General features: G+C 37.5%; 1 protein-coding gene across 2 annotated transcripts in view; it reads right to left on the bottom strand.

The window, feature by feature from the left end:
- Positions 1–14,724, bottom strand: part of xirp2a (xin actin binding repeat containing 2a) — a 51,324-nt gene extending 36,600 nt beyond the window's left edge. Inside the window, exon 1 of one of the 2 annotated variants that reach the window (XM_079841556.1) lies at positions 14,398–14,724. In XM_079841556.1, coding sequence (XP_079697682.1) covers positions 14,398–14,583 — 186 coding nt within the window. In that variant the 5' untranslated portion in view covers positions 14,584–14,724. The remainder of the gene's footprint in view (positions 1–14,397) is intronic. The other variant, XM_079841555.1, reaches the window with a different exon arrangement.
- Positions 14,725–17,588: the final 2,864 nt, after the last annotated feature.

The raw sequence follows: 17,588 nt of genomic DNA, 5'->3' as shown, positions 1-17,588 counted from the left end.
ACCAGTAATGTTTTTTCCCCTTTTTTTCTGAGGCATGTTTATGAATGTTACTTAAATGTCCTAATTGAACTAAGGCCTAACCCTGGCTTAATCTTAGCCCTGTCTGTCAAACCGGGCCATAATGTTTAAGTAGCTATACCCTTAATAGAAGGAAGTGCACTTTAGCTTACTTTTAAAAAGAGCACTTATTACGTAAATAATATACTTTAATACAATATACTTAAGCAGGGCTCGACATTAAGCATGTTCACGTGCTTGTCCTTCGGACAAGTAAATCTGTCATCCACTTGTCCGAGTAAAAAATTTGCTTGTCCGGAAAATTTTGTTTTGTTTTTTTTGTGTGTTGTAAATAAAATTTATTCTGAAGTAATATTCTCACCAGTGTTCAATCAGCTTTGACATATGCATATTTGTGATATTTTTACCTTTTATAAAGGGCATTTTTCCCCTAATCTTATTAAATATAGGCTATGATTCAGATTTCCTTTTATATTCTTAAATTGGATCAATAAATTAAATTAGAAGACGACACTGGCTGTTACCAGTCAAATTAAATAATTTACACTGAAAAATTACAACTGCATTAAATAATGTTATGAGATTGTTTTAAATATTTTTTGAATATACAAATAAGAAAAGTTGGAAAGATGAAACTAAACCACCAGTAGGTGGCAGCAGGTGACCGTCTGAATGAGTGAGTCATTGAGTCGATTCGTTCAAACGCTGATTCATTCAAGAATGAGGCAGTAGTTTACGAATAGTTCATTGAATCTTTGATTCTATCGATTCATTCAAACGCTGAATCGTTCACTAACACGCTGTTGCTGTGACACGCGTTCTGCAGTGATCTTTTGGAACTATTTTCGCTGCTGAAATAGAACAAAAACACTCAATATTGCATCTAAAATGTAAGTGACTTAATGTTAATAATTGTTTATGGAACTGTCATATGAAATCAGTGTCATTTTCAGTCGTGATGTTATTCAGGAAAACAGCACTCTTGGTAATGTGATGTTGCAACTGTATCATGTTATAAATATAAATAAACTCCACATTTAGACATTTCTACGGCAGTGTGTTAACTGAGTTTCTCTGTGTGAGCGGTGCACATTTGTCTCGATTTCTCCTCGAGAGGCTGCGCGAGCGTCAACAGTGCAACGTTAGTTACCGTCAGTTATACATTATTATCATTCACTGTCAATCGCCACCAGTGTTGCCACAGTTACTTTGAAAAAGTAACTTAGTTACTTTACAGATTACTTGATTTTAAAAGTAACTAAGTTACTTTACAGATTACTTGATTTTAAAAGTAACTAAATTAGATTACAAGTTACTTTATTAGTTACATTCATCAGTTGCCGACAACACCTCTGCAGCCTCAACATAAAAATGACAACCGTTTTTGCCAACACTTTATTGGAAGTGCATTTTTAATAGTAACGTCAACAATGTATCTCCTGAAATTGTATCTCCCAAAAAAATATTTTGACTAATTTTATAAAATCTAAACATGTTAATGAAAAGGTAAAAAATTACTTTGTGTTCTTATTAAATACATTTATGAAAAACAATTTATAATATAATAATTATAGGGGCCTACACAAATAATATAAAATTACAAGATTTATAGTTTATTGTAAACCTGATGTGCAGCTCTGTAAAGGGACAACAATTATATGATCGATACGTGAGAACAATATATTTTTTAATAATCTTTAAGTGCACAAAACTATGAAAATATATGAAACGCTTCAAAACAGACCGGCAACAAAGGTGCAGAATGATGCGCTTAAAGCAACATGGAATCAGAGGGCGCAGTGCAGTGCGAGTGCACATTGAAAAGTTCACGGCATAAAGAGAAGATGAGTGTTGAGCCCACAAATCCTAGTCTACTATGTAGCCTATATCGGTCCAAACATTCACTGATTATTTGTTTCTTCACAGTTTTAAATTCCGGTTATTGTGCGTGTGATGCTAATTAATAGTCCTTGTGTTGTCACCTGGGTCGCTCGAGCACAACATCTTTTAGAAACCGCTAGATAAACTCCAGCAAGATAAATTATTTTATCAACATGTCAAGTATTATAACGGGAATATATCATATGGAGTGAGCTTTACCGTGCTGCTGCTGCTGACTGTAACCGAACGCGACGCGCAGTTTTGCTGAACGGAGAATGACAGAGCAGCGGAGGAAAGACATTCAGCTATGGAATGGCTTTAGATGACTTTGTAAGCTGCTAGCAAATAATAATATGCGAATAATGATTGCTGAAGGATAATGTGACAATATATATTTCTGATGATTATTTAGGCCTAATTATCACGACATGCCTAATCTGAGCAAGTGACTGCCTGTCTTGAGTTTTGTCGACAGACGGAGCGGCCGCCTCGTAATTCTCCTCTATGCAGGAAAACCCCGGCTGAGACTCAACAAGAAAGCAAAAATATATATTTTTAGTAAGGAAAATGACAAAAATAGTAACGCACAGTGACTTGGATAAATTACTTTAATCTGATTACTGGTTTGGAAATAGTAACGCGTTAGATTACTCGTTACTGGAAAAAAGTAGTCAGATTAGAGTAACGCGTTACTAAGTAACGCGTTACTGGCATCACTGATCGCCACTTATAGTAATGAATGCAGAATCATTCTTGCACTTTGGTGATTCCCTAGTTATTTTTGTTAATGACGTTTTATCAGGCTACTTGTCCGTCGGGCAAGTAAAATTCTCGTTCACTGCCCCTTCAAAAAATCCACTTGTCCCGGACAAGCTAATGTCGAGCCCTGCTTAAGTATAAACTGAATGCACTTAATTGCATGTTAATTGCAATTAAATGAAAATGCATTATTATAGTTTAAATTTATATTAAATGCAATTAGCTGAACTTTAGAGTGCTTTTTGACTTTAAAATATATGGTTGTACTGACAAGCATTTATGGTAAACTTAAATATACTTTACTGTCATTTCTATTTAAACTTGAATATAATTTATTAAATATATTTGTAATTACACATTTGTAATAATGAAGTTGCAATTTAGTATATGTAAAACATTACCTTTAAATGTAACCTCGAATCATACACTACAGTTAAAATGATAGTCAAGCACTTTACACTTTGCTTTAGTATGTTACTCAACACATCAGAATCCTTCCCCTTTAGGTCATTTTGAACAGAAACTCGTTTTTAAAAAATATTTAAAGTGTTCATCGGAGTCCATGACCTCAGGACTTTTGTCGCACTTACACAAAAATGGGATTTGAGGAGTTTATGTGGTTGTAATGAATAAAGGGTAACACTTTAGAATAATGTTCTGTCATTAATAGGTGACTAAGCAGGAAGTAATGCAGGACTAATGAGTAGTAGGCCTACTACATTAACACTTCAGCTACTACTTTTAACCTATATAGAAACAAGTTTAACTAATCAGTAAGTAATATCAAATTTAGGACTTAGATAGTTCCTTATATTAGGTAATCAATAATTACTGAATGAGATTGGCATCACTAAGAACTAAAAGGTAATGACATATTATAAAGAATTACTAATTAATTACTAATCACAACATTAACATGTCTGAGATGTGAGCAATTGTCTTTTTTTGCTCTCAACGTGGTCATAAACTGCATCACCAATTACTCAAGTGTTAGCTAGTCACTCTTCAAGGACTACTAGTCATCTGGACCATTATTTCAAAGTGAAAAACATCTTTTTCACTTTAAAATAATAGTCCAGATCACTAGTAGTTCCTGCATAGTGACTAGGTAACACTTGAGTAATTAGTGATGCATTTTATGACTTTAGTTTATTCAGAGTAAAAAAGATGATTGATTGATGTCTCAGAAACACAATAATGTTCTTTATAATTTGTCAGTTAGTTAATATGAGGCTAATCTCATTCAGTAATTATTGATTACAAAACAAGAAAATTCTTGTTCTCCTAAATTCGATATTACCGGTACTTACTGATTAGTTAAGCTTGTTTCTATATTAGTTAATAGTAGTTGCTGTACTGTTAATGTAGTACTACTCATTAGTGCTGCATTACTTCCTGTATAGTTACTTATTAATGACGGACCATTATTCTTAAGTGTTACCGAAAAAAGTAACAAATCCTTCACTCGCTGGTCAATTTGGCCCCCTTAGGAATGAATGGAAAACCTAAAACTTAAACACTTTAAAATTAATATTAAAAATGAAACCTTTACCAAAAAAATATTTTATGATATCTACATGTGTATCTGAATGCATACTGAAGAGATAAACATGACACGAGAACTGATTTTAGGACCCAGCGGAACAGCTCATTTGCTCCATATGTCATGTTATATAATTTTATTTAGGTCGGCAGATGCCCAAATTTACCCAATGTGAGATATTTTGAGCTGATTTGAGCTGGTTATTGCGTGTATTGGAGAGTTTAAGTTGAAAGAATGTGAAGAATGTGCTTAAAAAAAAAAAAAGCTCCACCAAAAACTGCATTAAAAATATATAAATTAAATGATATAAGCTTTCTGGACAAAAAAAGTATAATTTTAGGGCTTCAGGTCATTTTGACCCACGAGGGAAGGATTCAGGATGCAAGGTAAGGATGGAGAATAACTTAAATAATTAAAATATAATTATTTAAAATGTAATTTAAAGTAAAACTTTTAACTTGACATTATTACAAAGTGTACTTTTTTAAAAGGGATACTTAAACAGTCATGAAACAGTCATTCAGTTTATATTATCAGCAAAACGTTTTTAATCTATACTTTTAAGACTTGGTACACTACAAGTGAACATTCATTACAATTAAGCACACTTCTTTTTCACAAGGGTATACTTTTGATGCAGTGACATTTACCCTTTCATTGTAAGAGCACTAATGTACACAAGATTTTATTTTGTTTTTATAGGCTGAGGGAAGTTGTTTTTTGTTGTTGTTTTTGTTTCTGACATTTGACAGTGTCACAAATCTGTCAGCTTGTACTGAACCAAGAATATATTTTTTTTTAACTTTGCCAGAACTCATGCTGTTAAATAGCATAACCTGTAGCTATGATGAACCACCAACTCATGTACCTAACCAGCATAACCCTGGACCATCATGGGAATTCATGCTGGATTATATTGGTATTTTCACCAGGGTCTGTGAAGTGTTTCACACTATTCCTTGAATCCTGAACGTACATAATTACTTATAAGGAAACAAACAGCGAAATTAGATCAAACACACTGTAAAAAAAATTTGTTTATATTGAGACCACATTTTCAACTTAGTCAAACAATGGTTTCAATTACTCCATTTAGGTTAGAATCATTATTTTCCTTGCTGATATTTTAGGCAGATTTATAACGTTTTAGTTGATTAACATACTGTGGGAAAACATGGATTAGGTATCAGTTCATTATGATAATAATGCAGTATTAATATAGTACTGCAGGCAGAAGCTTACAGCCTTAAATTTTCTTGTAGTGGCCTCTACTGGATAGAATGCACAACAACATCTCAAGGCCTGCTTAAAAGTGTTATCTAAACCTTGGATGAACCTAAATTAAAATCCAACTAGACTTTAAACAGGATGTGAGGATTTATATTCCTTTCTGTTCTAAAGTGGTTGATGAATAACAGGAGAAGGATTTCATGTCTGAAATGAAAGTTTCTCAGTCTCTTTCTGACAGCCTTTAATCATGGCAGTCTCTCTGTATACCCTAGCTGAGTAATAATGAATGAGAGAGACAGAGAGAAAGAGTGTGCATGTGTGTGTCTATGCAAAGGGATCATGAAATATTAATAACGACAGTGGGGTGGAGAGGTCATGTTTCAGATAGAAACGATAGATGGATCTCTAGCAATCTCTCTCCTCTTCCTGTTTATCTAGCCAACAATTATCCACTCAATCAGGGACACTAGTCACTCATTCTGCTCTTGTCCAAATCCCCACAGAATCAAGACTCAAGCATCCGATCATTCAGCGGGCCTGTGTTTCACCGCCAGATTGAAGAAATCTGAAACTTAAAAGGATAGTTTACCCAAAAAACACAAAAGAAGATATTTTGAAGAATGTTGGTACCCAAACAGTTGATGGGCCCCTTTGACTTCCATTGTATAATTACCGACATTCTTCAGAATCTCGTCTTTTTCATTTTACATTTTTTCCAGAAAACAAGACATGGTATATTATGCCATTTTACTGCATCTTGATTTAAGAATTTTTTGATATTTTGACTGGAAACAAGACAAAAATACTAAGTAAGAAAAATATTTTTGCAGTGTAGTACTAGCAACAGCGAAAGCTTGATCACTTCTCAAAATTCAGGTTGCAGTCAAAAAGAACACCTAGGTTTTTTGCATAAGGAGTAATATAAGAGAAAGGATAGCCGAGATTAAAGGGTTAGTTCACCCAAAAATGAAAATTCTGTCATTAATTACTCACCCTCATGTCGTTCGACACCCGTAAGACCTCCGTTCATATTCGGAACACAGATTCTGGATTCTACATTGATCGTGCTTTAGGTCTCGGCGTAGTTCTCAAAATGGGGCTTAAGTGTGCATTTCATGGATTCCCGAACGCTGGCGCTACGTCATATTCTCGCGCATGCGTCGTGGAGGCATACACGGAAGACAATAACAAGTTGGATAAAGGTGTTATTTTGATTTTTTTTTGCACACAAAAACTATTGTCGTCGCATCGTAAAAATATTGTAGAGTCACTGTGGTGAGATGGACTTTGTAACGACGTTTTAAGTGCCTTTTATGGGTCTTGGGATTATAAATGTACTGAATGCCAATGGAGGCCTATCTGAAGCCTTTCTCAGCCATCAGCTTTCAACTAAAATTTCTTCATTTGTGTTCCGAATATGAACGGAGGTCTTACGGGAGTCGAACGACATGAGGGTGAGTAATTAATGACAGAATTTTCATTTTTGGGTGAACTAACCCTTTAAGGGCACTGTCATCATGTGACTTTAAACTAAATGAAATAACTTTTCATTTAGCACCAAAAGGTTCCATTTTAATCATACTTGTAGTTCGCTGAAACAGGCTAACAGTGGTCCTGAAGAATCTGCTGTAAAGCAGCTCTAACAAGCCAATAGAGTCATTATACAGCTCAAGTCAGTTTAATTACTGGAAAGTTCCTCAATTGTGCAACAATTGTGCATACATACTGTATACAGTGTATTTGTGCGCATACATGTACGTGAGAGTGCTATGACAAACTCCTGTGCACTCCACTGAGCAAGCAAAAGACACAAGATAGTAGTTGTAACAAAGTTCATTGATAAGGGAAGGTGGAGGTGGGAACCGGTGAAGTTTTAACGCAATTTTAATCACAAAATAAACACAACAACATAACAAAAGTAAAGAGACAGCCCCTCACGGACAACTACCGCATAAACTAAAACAAAACACCATAAAGTCCAGTACATGCTCCATTCCCACAGCTCTCGGCCCCACCCTACTAGCCACATACCCTCATCTCCCTTCGCAGGCCGGGGGGAACCTACGAGAATGTGCTCTACTACACCCACCCACCCCATCCTCCAGGGGGATGCAGCACCTGGGGGTAAGGACAGACGAGGCGAGAGAAAAAGAGGTTGTAAGGATGAGGATAGACAGAGACGAGAGAAGGGAAGGGAGGAAAAAAAGAGGGGAAAAAATCTTGGTCCGTTTCCCGGAAACACTGCCCTCATTCTAGCCGAGAGGCTCTCACTCATGGTGGCAAGCAATGGTACTGGACGCTCCTTGGTGGACGACTCTGTACTCCTCCGCTTCCTGGCGGCATCAATGGCTCATCAGGCTACAGGTGCCCGGTAGCGAGCTCCCCGTTCCCTCACCGCTCCAGCACCACCACCTCACCACATTGTTACATTGGTGCCGAAACCCAAGATGAAGGAGGGACACGTGGACGGATTGCCCTCGTTGCTGAGGGGGATCGCAGTGCTGAGGAGTTCGGGCAGCACGAAGGAGCGATGACCACCAGTGGCTGCCCGACCTCCTCAGCACCGCGATCCCCCTCAGCAATGAGGGCAATCCGTCCACGTGTCCCTCCTTCCTCTCGGGTTTCGGCACCAATGTAACAATGTGCAATGATAAGGGAAGAAGGAGCCGGGACCCGGAGAACTTTTAATGCAATTTTAATCACAAAATAAACACAAAACGAATGTAAAGAGACAGCCCCTCACGCACAACTGCCCTATAAACTAAAACAAAACACCATAAAGTTCAGGCCTGGTCCTCTCTCTCGTCCCTCACTGTCGTCACTATTCCTTTTATCCTTCAGGAGCTCCTCAGTGGGACTCGAGACCATTGTGGTGCGCAGGTGTGGCTCATAAGCACTCACGTCACCGGCCTTGCTCCATTCCCAAGGCTCTCGGGCTCACCCTGCTTGCCACAGTAGTCTTTTACATTTTTTACATACATGTGCAGTTTGGCGTGTATACGGCTAATCATTTGATGGTTTGTGTGTAGAGTTATTATGCAAAACACAATTTTTAGAGGAGTTTTCTGTTAAAATAGTTGCTTTTGCAATAGATGTGTAATGTTTTGCATGTTGAGTGTGTGTTTTGTGGTTTTGTGTGTAGAGTTTAAAAGAAAAGGAGACTTCATAGAGAAATTGTGTGTAAGCAATTTTTAAAAACTAATAGATGAACATGCAAGGGCAGGGGATGGGTTGAACTTTGTGAATGATGGGCTTTGCAATTCTACTGTTGCATATTCCATGTGGGCCTGGTCATGCAGATAATAAACAGTAAGACTTTACAACAATCACCATCTGATGAAATATAACTGACCTAGTATCCTAAGAATGATGGTCACCATTACAACTTCAATAACATTCAACCTATTCTTTTTAACTCGCAGGTTTTTATGTTTTTGTGTATGTGTGTGTACTTGCAAGTATGAGTAAAACCAAACCATGCTAAAATAATTAGTTAATTCTTTCTCTTTCGTTATGTCTATCACTATATCTCTTTCACTTTCCTCTGTTGGTTTTACTCTGCCCACACACACGCATTACCCACATGCAAATTATAGGGTTATTTATACGAAAGCCAGTGTTGCGGAAAGAACCCCCAAAATAAGTTTTAAATAACATAGTGAAACATTTTGTGTGTGTGTGTGTGTGTGTGTGTGTGTAAGCATGTCAGTGCACAGTTGCTCTGATTCCCACAAGTTTATTGCCAGTAGCTGCTTCTGTTGTGGGTGTCTTTAGCTTTGTTATGTGTGTGTGTGTGTGCGTGCTGATGCACATTCTCTGCATTTCCAGATTGTGACCTTTCTCTCTGTCTCTCTCTCTCTCTGTGAGCTCACAATTTACTTTAAGGGATTATATGTTCCTATGTAAAAGGCCAGCAAAACAAAAGCTTTCCAGCGCAGATCAGTTTGCCAAGGTATGAAAACTATGAAACACACAAAAAACTGATCAGCTCTCTTAATCTACTGTCTCTATTCATCTTTTCTTACTCCTTTCATGTCTGCTTTTTTAATTTTCATTCTTGTATCACTAATTTCTCATTCTTGTCTCATTCATTTTTCATTCTCAGCCAACCCATCAGTGTCACTTCACTGAACTGTGACTGTTGAACACTAAACTTAGCATGGTAACTTTAGGTAACACAAACCTGGGAACCATTTGAATAGTTACCTTAAAGAAAAAAACAACATACAGTACGATTTTATGCTGGTCACCAACATGGGATACGGTTGTGCTGGTGTTTACCCAGTATCACTATAAAGATTATACCGGTTGACCAGTTTCATCAGCTAAGTTGTGCTGGTAAACAGCTTGGCTATGTTCCAAACTAGACAAAACCAGCATGAACCAGCATGGAAAATCATGCCAGCCTAAGCTGGTCTTTTGAACAGGCTATCCTGCCAGTGATCAGATTTCTAGAAATTAGATATGTTTCTTTGATAACATAGCTGACTAATCTGTAAATATGCTTTGAAAAACAGAATTATCACAGGTTTATTGCAAAGTGAAACCAAACCTAATAAAGAATGGGATCCAGGTCACTTTACTTTTCCTTTCTATTGATTTTCTCTAACTATTAGCAGAGCATTTCACTTTTCAAAGATGACATTGATTTACTCAGCCTCAAGTCATCCTAAGTGTATACATTCTTCTTTCAGACGAATACAATCATAGTTTTATTAAAAAATGTCCTGGCTAATCCAAGCTTTATAATGGCAGTGAATGGCTGATTTGTTTTGAAGTCCATAAAAGTGCATATATCCATCATAAAAGATATCCACAGCTCTGGGGGGTTAATAAAGGCCTTCTGAAGCGAAGTGATCAGTTTGTGTAAGAAAAATATCCATATTTAAAACTTTAAAAACTAAACTATAAAAACTATATACTATAACTAGCTACCAGCAGACGGCCTACGCAAGTCAATTTACGTCAAAAGAGTAACCCCTGACGCGAGGTGTAACAACAAGCTTAAGCTTAAAGGGGCTATATGCAACTTTTTCCCCAAAATAAACGTAACAATAGCCTTTTTATTTTACCATTTATGACTCAAACATCTCCTGATGAGCATACTGACACCTTGTCCGCTCACAGTGGGTGCACCTATAAGCCTGTCTCCTATTTTTCCTATTTTCTGGCGGGTCGTCTTTTCCCGCGCTGTCTGCGGATGTGACGTCACCACCGCTGCGAGAGCGAGCAGAAAATGAGAGCAGTTCTGTTTTTTGGCCACAAGTGTCAGTCGCGAGTTTAAATTTCAGAAAAACGCATATAGCCCCTTTAACAACAAGCAAGCTAGTCTGGCGATGGCATAAAACAGCATCGTGCAAGGTCGGAAATGCCACCAAAATTAATATATGAATTGCCCTTGTATGAGTTTGTATTTTGTGTTTATAACATAATATAGTTATATATATATATAACACACGAGCAAGATCGCTATTTTCTCAAATATCCGCACGACTGCAAAATGTGATATTAATTTTATGCAACAGTTCAATAAACAAGTTGATTTTATGAATTTACCATTTTTAATCACAGCATTGTCAATTTTGAATGTTTTTGCTCTATTCGGACAACGAAAATAGTTCCAAACAAAGCACACACAGCGCAGTTTTTGTGTGTGTGTTTTTTGGTGTTTTTCACACACAGCGAAGTGTTTTTTTTTGGGGGGGGGGGGTTCACACATAGCGCAGTGTTTTGTCATAGAGTGGTGCAGATATGACATCACTTTGTAGGCCAAAATGCGGAAGTGAATTAGCATTTTAGCACCTCGTACCAAAGAATGGGATTTTGAATGGGATTTTGTTTAAATGGCTGAAATAAGGACACTTTCACGTTTTATTCTATTACATAAAATACATCACTATTACCCCACTCATGATTTTTTGAAACTGTTATGTGTCTTGAAAAAGGCGGTTGCTAACAGGTGGCTAAATGGGACAACAGAGGCTGTCGAGGAGATTAAACGTCATCACGCCGAACAGGTAAACTAAGTCCGCTTTTACAGCCTCATTATGCTCATAATTGTGCTCTTATAAACTATTCTAACTCAAATGTTCTGGGAAAATGTTTTGAGATAAAAACTGGAAGAGTTGTCTGAAGCTTAGTGATGGTGACGTTGAAATTGCGGGACTGTGGTATAGTTTGTTTATAGCCTACCTTTAGCTTTTTACTTCTGGCGACTGCATTTAGGCTTGTGTTCATCTGTGATAATTATCTTGGACAAAACGTGTAAGTTCATAAACTTTTGTTGATCACAGAGCTTGTTTTTTTGCGATAATCCAAAAGCTTAGGAAAAATCCTATTGGGTTTTTCTCGAGGGAACCAGTGATGCTGCCGGTTGGCCTACAAAGTGACGTCATACCTGCACCCCTCTATTAACATTCACAAGGGCGCCTGCATTAGGCTTCTCATTTATTTTGGATGATGGCATGCGTTGCCGAATTGAATTGTGGGTTCCGTTCATAGACTGTAAAAAAATATGGACGTAGTGTCCGTGACGTCACCCAATAGACCCTTTTCACATTTCCGGGTTTCTCAGAGTGGAAGTCTTCATAGTTGGGTTACATATTATAGCTGTGAATGAGAGAATACATTCAATATTTTTTTTGTGTGCCCATTTGCTCACATAGCAAAAGAAAAATGCCACAGTAGTGATTTCTCAACTTTCAAAAAGAGGGAAAAAATAAAGTGAGATTGATAACGGCAGTGAAAAGAGAGAAGTATGTTATCACTCCCATAGACGCTATAACTAAACACCCTCACAGCAGTGGTCACTTTGTTGTTGTAATTTGATGCAAAAGTAATAAAATACAAAGTATTAGTGTTATAAATGAACATATATATTTTTTTAAACGATAATACAAAAAACGTTGCAGGATTTACGATATTGATGACCGTTAAAACGCATCATCACAGTCTGTGAAAAGGGTCTATTGGATTCTGAAGAGTAGTTTTGAAGTGTAAAGTAGGGACAAGCTGGCCGTTGTCATCTTGGCAGCGCGTCATCGTGCGTCACTCCTGGATAATAGAAAATGGGCAAAGAAGCGGGACGTGGGCGGAGCTGAGGTGACGCGATGACTAACAGACAGCAGATAAATGGCTGTATCCACCTGTCACTAAATGTGGCCACGCCCTTAATTATGCAGAACTTTAAGGCTTTATATAATGTAAATTAATTGACTTATGACAAAATTCACCCCCCTCACAGTTGTCATGAAGGGCAAAATTAGCCCTATAGCCCAAAACCACAATTTGTACCAGGCTGTAAACATGTTTTTTTTTCTGCTGTAAAGTTTGGCATTTTAACATGGGGCTCAATGAGATTCTGTTCCCTTCTGGGGGCCTAGTGGCCAGTTGATGAATTGCAGTTTAAGTCACTTCCGTATTGGCTTCAAGAGAAACTGCGGGAGGTTGCCGCTTGGTTGCATCGCATCACTGGCATTGCATGTGGCAGAAGTAAAAAAAAAGGCAACTTTTCCCCAATGCAGGCGTCAGCCAATCAGATCGCATTTATGCAAATACCCTAGTCCAAGCTGGAAGTAATGTGAATGGCTGTTGTCATTATGACGGTCAGCACCAAGCTTCAGAGACACGCCCTCCGTCAACGCCCCGTGTGAATGCAGTGTAAACGATTCACCGTTTCTGAACAGATCAGGTGAGTCAATGATTCAATGACTCATTCATAAAGTCAGTGGACACTTGCTTCATTCATGAATATATATTAGCCGGTTTGAACGAATCGGTTGAATGGATGATTCTATGATTCACTTATCATGACTTGCCGCCACCTACTGGTGGTTTTAGTTTCATATTTCATTTCCCCCAACATTTCATATTTCTATATTCAAAATGTTTTGTATTTAGAACATTAATCTCACAACATTATTTAGGTCATTGTAATTGCCGGGTAGATGGATTTTGATAAATGGTATGTATTTTGTCGATACCGTTTAATTTAATTGGTAACCATATAGTGTAATTAATTAAAAGATGATCAGCAATATGTAACTTTACTTTTTATAAATAATTATAAGAGGGGTGCCCTTTTTTCACTTGAGCACCTGCCCATCAAATTGTCAGTGCAAGCCCCTGGAAAGCAGCAATTCTGTACATTTAATCTAGTATACTTATATACTAAAGAATTAAGAATTGAAACAAACTGATTCTCACAAAAGCCATTGATATGTATCTTTAGATATTGTGTGCTTGTTGTCAGACAGGACAGGATGCCAGATGAGGAATTATTGGAAATGCATGAATAAACACTACCATTACAGCATATTTGAATGATTTCTGAAGGATCCTGACACTGGAGACTGGAGTAATAATGCTGGAAATTCAGCTTTGCCATTACAGGAATAAATTATTAAAAAATATGTTAAAACTGAAAACTGTTATTTTAAAATGTAAAATTACTGTTTTTGGTGTATTTTTTAAATCAAATAAATGCATCCCTGGTGAGTAAGACACTTCTTTTAAAAGCATTAATTAATCTTACTCACCCCAAACTTTGAATGGCTCTCTAACCTGTGAATTTGCTTCAAAGAATGTGTTTGTTGTAAAATATCCCAAAGTTAACTGGTTATCCATGTCTTTCAATACATTGTCTGGCACTTAATTTTTAAACAGGAGCTTGCAGACAGAGGAGACAGTTGTAAGTCAACAAAACAACAAAATGGTACAAAAACAGATAACTTAAATATTAAAAAATGTTGAGGGGAAACAAACAGACCCTAAACAAATGGCAGTATATGTATCTTAAGATTTGATTTAGAATGACTAGAATCTATCTGTTGCAGCCACCAATGAAATATCATAAAAACAAATGCTCACACAACAAATGCTCTCTTCATCAACAGACTCAAGAGCTCATAATTTGTCTCCTTTCCATTCTTATTCTCTCATTCTTTCTCTTTCGCTCTAAGACTCACCACATGTTGCGCCGGCGGTTTCTCAAACATTTGCTTCAGACTGTTGAGTGGGATGTCAAACTTCTCAATGCGCTTGTTCCCTTCCAGGTTCTCTTTAGCGTCTGCAGGCCGCAGGGCGAGAGGAGATGAACAAGCGTACTCTCCTTCTTTCAACACCTCGGGTCCATTTCCTGATTGAGTTTCCATTGTTCAGGAAACCAGATATTCCAGCCTCCCCCACGGGAACAGAGAGGACCACTAGAGTGGACAGAGGAAGAGAGATACGGCGAGAGAGAGGAAAAGAGAGCGAGAGAGGGATGTGGAGGAAGGACTGCGTGGCACAGTTGTGGTGTCTAGGAGGACGAACCAGACGGACAAACCGAGGACAGCCTTGAAGGAGGAGAAAAAGAAAGAAAAGAAGAAAAAAAACTTTGTGAACTCATGCAATGAATTTCCTTCCAGTAAACACAATCACACGCACACACAAAATGCCCGAGTTAAGGGTTTCAAAAGCACCGCAGTTGAGTAAAACATAATGACACACACTCCTGCCAACAGGAAACAAACATCACCCCTGAACAAATCATGGAAACTTGACCACAACCCTCCTCACGGATTTGACACCAACACCCTTTCCTTTCTGCTTACACACATTTCCTAAAAAAAGAACCCACCCAGAGACTGTATCCTGCAAAAAAGCCATTTATTTAAATAAAGGAATATGGTATCACAAAGTTCAGAGATTTGATCTCATAATTGCCACTTTATATCTGAGGGAAAAAAAACTTTTTAGCTGGTAATAAATTCCAGCTTTGAATTGAATTGTGTTTGGTCTGCGTATGATGAGGAATTAAATCACAATTACGATAGTGAAAACATCATGGTGACAAGAATATTTATACCAAACTCCATTTGCAGTGCCTCATTTCCATAATCCATCCTTGCATGTTTAGGAATATGATAGGTTAAATACAAGTTAGGCTCTGCTCTGTTAAAGGGTTAGTTCACCCAAAAATGAAATTTCTGTCATTAATTACTCATTATCCGAACCCGTAAGACCTTCGTTCATCTTTAGAACACAAATAAATATATTTTTTGATGAAATCCAAGAGCTTTCTGACCCCACATAGACAACACAACGACCCATTTCAAGGCCCAGAAAGGTAGTAAAGAGATCGTTAAAGGTCCCATGTAGGCATGTGCCGGTATCAAATTTTCATGTTGCGATTAATTGCTGAAGCTTTTATCACGGTATACGGTATTATCCCGATATTTTAAAAAAAGTTGCAAAAAAAGTGTTGTCATACTATAACAGGTTTAAAAAATGTCTTATAACACAAGAACCAAAAATTTAGATACAATAAAGCAATACACAAAAATTTATAAAGTAAACAAATATTTAAAACAGATTAAAGTGCTAAAGAATTATAAAGAACAATAGGTAACACTTTACAATAATGTCTCGGCAGTTAATGCATTAACATTAACAAAGAGCGAATAGCTACATTTTTACAGAAGTTATTCTTCTTTGATAATGTTAGTTTAAAAAAGCAACTGTTAGTGTAAGCTCAGGTCCATTAAATAATACAGTTACAACTTTTGATTTTAATAATGTGTTATTAAATGCTGAAATGTACATTTAACTAAGATTAATACATGCTTTAGAAGTATTTTTCATTGTCAGTTTATTAATGAATGAACTAATGTTAAATAATGGAGCCATATTGTAAAGTGTGTGATTGAACAACAGTCAGAACATATTCAAACAATATCTAGGGCATGTAATTTAAAACTTAAAAAAAATTTAAGTTTGAAAATGACTTTTAAGTCTTTAAGTATTAGGTTATGTGATGATGAGCACCGGATTGTGGTTACTGGGGAAACCGCTGTATTTCTGCTGTTCCATCAGCGCCCTCTGCTGTCTAAAAGTGAATGTGCACTTCAGTGCGTCTTCACGCCTTCCGCCATGTGCTCGGCTCATGAACGGTCTGTTTACATCAGTGCGCGTTTGACGCGTTGTTCATTTTAAACGGTTGATGGGTAAAGTATTCTTAAAATATATTCTAAAAATCTGAATAATTCGTAATAAATAATTATTCACGGTATTTTGAAGTGCCCACGATAACAATATTGTGCATGTTCATTATTGCGGTATATCGTATTACCGTTTACCGGCACATGTCTAGTCCCATGGCATGAAATTTTCATTTTATGAGGTATTTCAACATTAATATGAGTTCCCCTAGCCTGAATATTGTCCCCAAGTGGATAGAAATGTTGATCAGTGTAAACCCGAGTTCTGGCTGTCTTTCTCTGCCTTTGAGAAAATGACAGGCCAGACTAGCCAATCCTGAAGTCTCCTGGTTTGACGTCCAAGCAGGAGCGGTTACCTCCCTTTCCTCCGCCCAGAGAATCTGTCACGCCCATGCAAAGCTCGAGAGATCATTTACTTGTGAACGAGTGAAAGCTGGCAGTTTCTCAGTGTTTGGATGTACAAATGAAAACAGAAGTCTTTCTTCAGTTCCTTCTGATCTGTGATCATTGATTTCTTATGTGAAGCTAATTATTTATTATTCTTGCACACACGGCGGCTTCTCTCTCTCCCGACAGAACGGTGTTTTCGTGTTTTCTATCTTGTGAGTCAGTGTTTTTGTACGTCCTCGTCGCGTCTATCTGTTCTTAAATGTGCATACAGTCATGAGTTTCTGCTTAACATCGGCAGAGCCACATCTTTAGAGATAAACCTCACACACGCCGAAGCTCGGCCTTCAACATCCCCGACCCCCAGTACTGCATCTGGCCCACAGCGGAGGCACCATACGCGGCGCGAGATTAAGCAGACGGGGGTAAGCGTGAGGGTATCTGGCTAGGCTAGCCAGCTTTCCCCGCAATAAACCGGATTACATTCGATTACTGCTGTTGTGTCTTTGTTTGCGCTGTGTAAGTTACTCAATGCGCGTCACTGACGCTTTTCATATAATTGGAACATATCTAGAAATACTGCTTTAATCAACACTTACTAACTCGTTTATCTCGACAGCTGTAATGGTACATTGCATGTGTGACAAAGTTGGTAGAATAAGGATGAAGACGGACTCGGCGTGACTGGGACTCGTGTTTATTCAGAACTCTCAGATACAAACACAATAAACTTGCGCTGACAGACAGCGCTCTCACAACTCAGTAGTTACTATAAATAACTTTGTTAGCAA

This window comes from Gobio gobio, assembly GCF_949357685.1.
Source record: "Gobio gobio genome assembly, chromosome: 17".
Lineage (NCBI taxonomy): Eukaryota > Metazoa > Chordata > Actinopteri > Cypriniformes > Gobionidae > Gobio > Gobio gobio.
The sequence above is the reverse complement of the archived record's forward strand: the minus strand, read 5'-3'. Positions and strand labels throughout refer to the sequence as shown.